Source organism: Coenobita brevimanus, chromosome 114, assembly GCF_032717465.1.
Source record: "Coenobita brevimanus isolate Jiangsu-jjx chromosome 114, ASM3271746v2, whole genome shotgun sequence".
Lineage (NCBI taxonomy): Eukaryota > Metazoa > Arthropoda > Malacostraca > Decapoda > Coenobitidae > Coenobita > Coenobita brevimanus.
In genome coordinates, this window is record NC_137067.1 from 3,683,042 (window position 1) to 3,690,952 (window position 7,911).

The window sequence follows — 7,911 nt, forward strand, 5'->3', positions numbered from 1 at the left end:
CACAGGCCTGATCCGGCCCATAAACCTAATCTGACCGGCTTGCCACGAGGTCTCATATACAAAAATATTCCCATTTTTCAATTACTCGGTAAGTGAAAAAACAGTATGTCTTAATGGCTGTTCATCACAATGGCAAACACTAGTTAAAGTTGGTTTGTTCGAAAAAGTGTGTATTCAAACAGACTTGAGCTCAGAGTAGAAGGCTATGGTGTGCTGCACCCAGCGCTGCCACATACTGGTATGCAAAAATTGTTGTCCAATGCAATAATCTGCCCTGGGTGACAAATGATATCATGCATATAACGGTACTTTGAATTAATGTTAAACTGTACTCGTATTATTATTATTACTATTATCATTCTTGTTATTGGAGGAGGGGATAGTCTTTAACTACTGTTGTTCAAAACATATGGCCTATCAGCTGAGTTACACAGCAGTTCCAGCCCCCTGTCCATTAAAGGTTACTGAACCCTGCCATACAGTATATGGGTAAGCGAGTGAGCTAGAGGTGCAGTGGACTAGGATATATGATATACAGTCGCTATATCTGTGTCTCAAGTGAACATGTGAAAAAGTAGACAAAAAAAAAAAAAATCAGTACAAATTGTAAACAAATGGTTAAAGTATGGAGGGAGACATACATGAAAATAGCTGCAACCCATAATAAACATGCCTGTGAAATGAGATACAGCTGCAAATAGGCTCTAAGAGGCTTAACTGATGAGTGCATGTAAGGACAATTTTGCTAGGCACTCATAACAGTTCTATTTAGCTATACAGTACTGCTTTCCTCTTCCAATTTCTGGATCCTATCCACTCCACTGTAAAGTACGAAAAACATTAGGTACGGTACAGTAGCTGTAAGACTCATCCCCCCTACCCCCCTGCAGTACATTTTCCTCTCTCTGATCTCACATGCTGATTATATATGATCAAAACTAAAAATACTGATAACCAGTACTGTACAGTCAGTACTGTATACAACAAGTATTTAAATCATCACGATCATCATCACCATGCACTTAATTTCCACTAGCTAAGACATGGGATGAATGTGATACCAATACTGTAACAGTAGTTATGGCAACATAACAATTCTAAGACAAAAGACCAACATTTTGACTGTCGCAAGAGTGACACTCCATCCTTTTATCCAAATTTAATTATTACCGTACTCAACTTCCATCAACTTAAACATTCAATACAGAAAACACTACAATGGGCACTACAATCACTGCAAGGCCTACTGATACCAGTATTAGAAACAGCACTCGGTTGATAGAGTTCCACTGCACACCCAAATGTAATGAAATGAGTATGAAATACTGGTAAAACACAATTTCTGGAAAAAAAAAAAAAAAACCTAAAGCACAGCAAGTTTTCTTGGCAAGTAAATATTTGCATAGCTAGTGTTCTGCAAAATAACAAAGGGAACATTCATGACAACTATACAGCATTATGATACCGGTATATTCACATGCTAGAATTTCCTACAGAAAGTTCCCCTTACTTAGAATTCTTCCATTTCTGAGAAATTTTTGGTTGTCAGTTTTTCCATTTGGGGGGGATTAAAAAAAGCACTAAAATGAAGAGCCACTGGATTACAATACCATAGGCTGCATTTGTCCAAAGTCATCCCACTTAATGCCATAACTTCACACATTTTCTCACTGGGTACCAATGCAGTATCAGGGTTCCTGAATTTTATTTGACAATAACAACCCACTAGATCAATCAAAAACAACACACTTAATCTCTTCAGTCCAATAATGTATTCTTCCATTTTCTTCTTGCCAGTTATGACTTTCTGTCTTGCGGAGATGTACAGTACTGTTGTCACAGGGTTTATGAAGGCTAACATTTAACACTTCCAGTTTGTTAAGTCCCTAACCTGAATGTAACCAAACAGTAACAAAAATATGATGAAATGTTAGTTTAATTTAAAACTGCATTTAAAAAAAAAAAAAAAAATGAACTCATCCCATCATACAGTAGGCCTATTATCTAGGCTACTGTATTTTGGCTAAGTGTTAACTTCCCAATTCTTACTAGTGTTAAGAATAATCCAAAATGTACACTTCCCCATCTTCAAAAACCATTAGAATTATATATACTACAAAATACACACGGTCCTCGTTATTTGTTTAGGATGTGTTCCAAAACATCACTTCTTTCTATAGCCCACATCTGGTGGCGTAATTTGAGGAAACCAGCAAATCAGCTGTATGTGTATTAATGAAACTTAAGTGGCACTATTTCTGTAATGAAATGAAGAGCTAACAGCAAAAAAGAAGTTAAAAATGCTGACATAACAAGGACTTCCTGTACTGTACCAAAAAATTTACCTGTTCACATACCGTATGTACCGTAGGTGAAACTATTACTAGCTACCACAGCAATCATTACATCAAAACAATTGCATGAGGTCAATGAAACAGCCCTGGCATGTACTCAAATTGGATGGTTATCAGTACAGAAATGGTGACATATGAAGGTGTATGTGACAGACCAGTGCTGCTAAGTCTGATGGAGTGGGCTATCAAGGGAAGGCTTTGCTTTATATAAAAAATAAATAAATAAATAAATAAATAAAAAATGGAGTGCTTGGATTTTTAAATTAGTATGAAAACCAACCATTCCCCAACCAAAATTGTTAAAACTAAAACATACACCACACATTCCCATTATGCAAATCTGTCCCACAAATTCTTATAGACATGGTTATTAAAAAAAAAAAAAAAAAAAAAAAAAGTATACCAAACCAAACCTGAAAACTGTAACAATCTAACCTATCACCAGCTTACAAACTCTGACTGAGGTATGTATGGGTTGAGTTGGGTTGGGTTAAGTTAGGCTGGACTGGACTGGGCTAGGTCAGGTCAGTTTGAGACAGGTCACGTAGGCTATCAGTAAGCATGTTCTTCTGTTTTTGCAAAGAATAATCACAACTTTTTGTGACTGTCAAACTCAACTTAGTCCTCTTAGGTCTATGAGCTGAACATGTATAGTACACTTAAGGTTTATTACTCCATGTCTGGTTCAGCAATCACACTTGGAGAGAGTATGATTAGTTCAATTTAACTGGGCTGCTACAAGGTCTGTTACCACTCACAACATATCAGTCTCATTTAATTACATTACTAACTACATAATCACAAATGATGCCATATTTATACATGCAGACATGCACATGTTAAGAGAAACAAACACATGTTCTTACTGACAACTACTGTAACAAAACTGGATTTGAATGCAAAGTAATCCAAGTCTCACCTGTTAAAAATCTGGCTGACAGCACACACATGCAATGCAATTCTACATAAAGTGTTGTCATGTTCTCTACATGTCAGTCAATCCTATAAGTTTGTGCAGTAATTCTGATTATGTTTCTGAAAGTATAGGCTATTCAAAGAAGGCAATTTTTGTCTGTAACAAACATGCAGTGGGAACATGCAATACTGTACCATCATATGAGCATGGTACCGGTATATGACTGCCAGCACTCCAACAATCTAGCGATTAACATAGCACTTCTTTTCTGTCAATGTCTTTATAAGTGGTTCAATTTATAACTAAAATTCCTCAAGAGAAATCTGTAAACTGTATAAAAGACCAGAATAATGCTGCCAAGGCAATGTCCAATAACAGTTCAATTATACAGTCCAGTGTGTCAATGTCTTCAAGAAAATATAAGTAGAGAAGGCAATTTCAATCATCTTGATCACTACAAACTGTAAAACTCTGAATTATATAATAGAGTTCTGGGTAATTATTCAGAACACTGTCCCTGTGAGGCATACGGTATTCAGTTAGGTTAGGATGGGTTATGTTTGGTGACAAGTTTTGTTTTGAGAAGTACAGTTCCTAGTCTAAAATAAAAAAAAAATTCTAGCAAATCTAGCCCAGAGGGGCAATGATGTTCTGAATAATTTCATAAAACTGGGAATACTAGAGGAACTAAGCTTCGGAAAGTATTAACATCAAAATTTTACGATGATATCAGGGAGTTTTAAAATGCATGACAAGACACCAATTACTGTACCAAAACATGCAAATATTGATACACATGTACCATCATAGGAAATATATCTTATATTTTCAATGAAAGTTAAGCTGTTTATCACTGAGGTACTTTCTCTCCTTGGCATGATGAAGAAACATAAGTCCAAAAATATCACCACCTTTTGACAGTCAGTCACTAGTAAATAACTACCCTACATTTACCTGAATCAAACTGCATACACATTTTGACCATCTAAAACTTATCTGATTATGACAACTTCCTACAAACTGAATGTCCACACAGTCATTTCTAAGTCCACATAAAACTAGCTAAATCACCTTTAAAGGCCAGAAATTCTTAGTTTTCTTTAAAGAATACTCTGTACCAAGCACTTTTTCTTAACTATACATGAACACAACTGTCAAAAGATAAGCTAAGCTAGTACTTAATGTCAAACTCAGCAGAACTTCACATCAGCTGCAGGCAACTCATGTCATAACAATAACATGAAACTCTCTGCAAGCCACTCTAAGTGACATTTGTGCTATTCTTATTATGCACAGGATATCAATTAATCATAATCTGGCGAAATAACCCAGACTTACACATTCACTATCACTTCTTTTCCCACTGAAAATCTTATCCTGAAGTAGTGTCATGCAGTCACACCACCATCACAATCTTCACTCAACTTTTTTGACATTTCTCAAGCCATGTAGGCGGCTAGAGTGGCATAAAATTGGGAGAAATGGTCTTAATGGTGGATATTATGGGGGAAATTAGGCTGAGGAGGCGGGGTGAGAGTGGTGTGTGAACCCACGACCTCCCACCCCGTATCTCGGCCAGGTACGATCTGTACTACACCACTCAGGTGACCCCGCAATCATTCCTCACTGCCTGGCCAATATCATACTCTACTGCCCTTAAAAGTTAGTTTTGGCCCCGAGGATGGCCGTGAATAACTCACCGGTGGGGTCCGATGCCGGAAAGGAGTCCAGCTTGGGTCGCTTGTTGGGCGGCTCGGTGCCCAGCTGCTGCTCCGCCATGGCGTCCTTGTTTACAACACGCTTCTCAACACAAACCGATGCGTCTACTACACTCCACTTTTACACTCAATCCTGGCCTAAGAGCGTCCCCGCGCCACTCATATTGCATCATTACAATTCACTATATCTATTAATCCACTTTAAGTAGGCATCCGCCACGGATCGCCGGAAAAATTGTAACTTTGCGAGGCAGACATCTCCTTGGTGGGATTTCACAACTGAGCTCTGCAGCTTCACTGACCGCAGCCTCGACACTTCACTCACCTTGCACACAAAAATCCTCTATTATAATCACATTTTCTATAGCTATATGTACAGATCACACATCCTGCTACATTGCGGCCATAAAATTAGCCGTCCATGTTCACACAAAATTGCATTATTCGGTCGCAAAAATATTTTGCGCCGAGTACTAGTCAAACCAAAATGGCGGCTCACAGTGAAAACTTTTTCTACGCTTGTCAGAGTTTGGGAGCGAGTGTGCCTGCGCGAGTCCGGCCGTCCCATTGGCCAGTTTGAGTCACGTGCTGCAACTCTCCACTCTCGTTGGCTGAGGTTCAGGACCCGAGCCTGACGTCATATTACCCGAGCGGATCCGAGTCTTAATAGTTGTAAAGCTGACTGCGGCCTGCCGAGTATCCATCCTCAGCATCTTCTCTGCGCAACACTGCTTATACCCGCCATATTTAAATGCACAACATTCTTTAGCATGTTGTTCATAAGAATTCACTGTATTAAGTCCTTAGATGCTGTGTTTAAAAGAAAAAAATTACAGACGTAAACGTATCTTCTTACTACTGAAGTTTCTCGTGACGCAACTCCCCAAAGTCCGCGAAAATAGGAAAAACGAGTTATTACCCATGTCCATATTGCTTAAAAGAAATAGCCTGAAGCGTAATGACACACCTGTAAAGTTTAGGAGCTGTTTATACGCTTAAATAGTCCCGCATTACGAAAATTCCAGCAGATACAAAGGTCGCGAAATCAGCTGATCGGTCATGTTGCGAGCAAGTTAAAGGGAAGACAGGAGGCAGGCATGGTGGGTGAGTAACCCATACACGGGTGCTCGCTGATTGTGCTTACACTCCCGCCTTCTCCTTGCATAATAAACTGTGCAAAACCTCTTACTAAGAAATTAAGTCAATATTAGGACATATTAAATCTGTAGTAAATACGGTGCAAACGTAAGATACTGCATTGTCACAACACCGCATAACTTACGGGACGTTCCGAGTCCATGCTACATAAAACGACCAGTTCATGTCTTATGTGTTTTCCATCTTATCCTGTGTTACAAGAGCATCATTTCACTGTGTTTTTCGTGCCAAGGTCTTACGTGTTATCAATGTCCTTGACAGCTTGTTGAACTAATCCTATCAGACTATTGTATCAAGGCACCTTAGTCTGTACGTATATGGGAGCGGCATGTTTTAGTTTCTTTTTCCATTTCTCTCTCTCTCTCTCTCTCTCTCTCTCTCTCTCTCTCTCTCTCTCTCTCTCTTGTAGGACCTTATCTACAGCTTCACTGCGCCACTACTCTCCAACCTACTCACCCCCACCTCTTTCTACCTCCTCATCCATCAATCTCATCATCATCATCATCCGGACCTCCTTTCCCACCCATGCTCATACAGTCCACCCAACACTCCCGCCTTGCCTGACTACCATCCCAACGTGTCCCATCCTCTTGCTATAGCCCAAGCCCACCATTTTCCTCATCATTAAATTCCGGTATATCCCAGCATCCACACAGCATACACCCCCCGCCCCCCTCACACGAAATCAACCTCCTCATTGTGTACTCAACCCTTCCCAGCCTACCTCACACCACAAGAGAGGATTCGCACACACACACACACACACACACACACACACACACACACACACACAATCACTTCCTTCTCATCACTTAGGTTCGTTTTTGTGGGAAGAATAAAGGATAGGGAAAAATTAAGCATTCTTTCCTTGTCCCTTACGAAAGATAAGATACGGTACTACGAGTTTTTCCTTGTCAACTTTTTTTTTTTTTTTGATAGGAAGGAGACGACAAAATTGAACGCTTTTCTTATTCTTCTAGCAAAAATAAGTCAAATTTTCGAAAAGGATTTGGTTTAAGCTTGCGAATCCACGACGGAGGAAGGGGGAGGGCTTCACTATGCATACATCCTCGTCTCAAATAGTCTATCTATCGCCAGACGCCATAATCCCGTAAGGGGTGGCCATTTGACTTTGAGTTATTTGTTTTACGGGGAGGGCACTAACCCTCCACCAACCCACTTGCTGACACGTAGGGAGCACGTATGGTTTGGTTATATGATTACCACCCAGCATTGTACATGGTTTCTTGGCTTACAGGAAACCATTTGGCTTGTCACTCAATGTAAAGCCACCTGTAAAGGAAAGAAAAGCAATAAGAAGTGACAGGAAAGATGGGAGAAATAGGGAAAGAGGAGGGCAGGCACAGAAAAAAAAATGATAAAGACTAAGGAAGAAGTAGGCAGCACTACATCAAGTGAGTGGATGATCGAGAAGAGGAAAAAGTAAAACAGTTTCATGATTCTGCAGGGACCCTCTCAAAAATATTAAATATTTGAAATCTGTCAAAAAATATACGCGGCTAGTTGTATATTTAATGGGGTAGAGGGAGGGCGATTTCAGGACACCCTCTAAAAATAAAATCTTGACATCATAACCCGTCGTACCCACTTCTCTATCCACCCCACCCATTTTATCTCCCCACTCTCTCTTTCGAATTCCTGGTAGAAATTTCATTCACACCTTACCGGCCGATGCACAACACCCATCTTCACAGGGTGTATTGCCCCCGTCAAGCCGCACTACCATCATATCCCATCCCATCCA

At 39.8% G+C, this 7,911-nt stretch overlaps 1 protein-coding gene across 1 annotated transcript in view; it reads right to left on the reverse strand.

The window, feature by feature from the left end:
• The window catches only part of nej (CREB binding protein nejire), a 48,382-nt gene extending 43,152 nt beyond the window's left edge, over window positions 1-5,230 (reverse strand). Inside the window, exon 1 of the mRNA XM_080286828.1 lies at window positions 4,971-5,230. Coding sequence (XP_080142954.1) covers window positions 4,971-5,049 — 79 coding nt within the window. The 5' untranslated portion in view covers window positions 5,050-5,230. The remainder of the gene's footprint in view (window positions 1-4,970) is intronic.
• Between the last annotated feature and the right edge of the window lie 2,681 nt (window positions 5,231-7,911).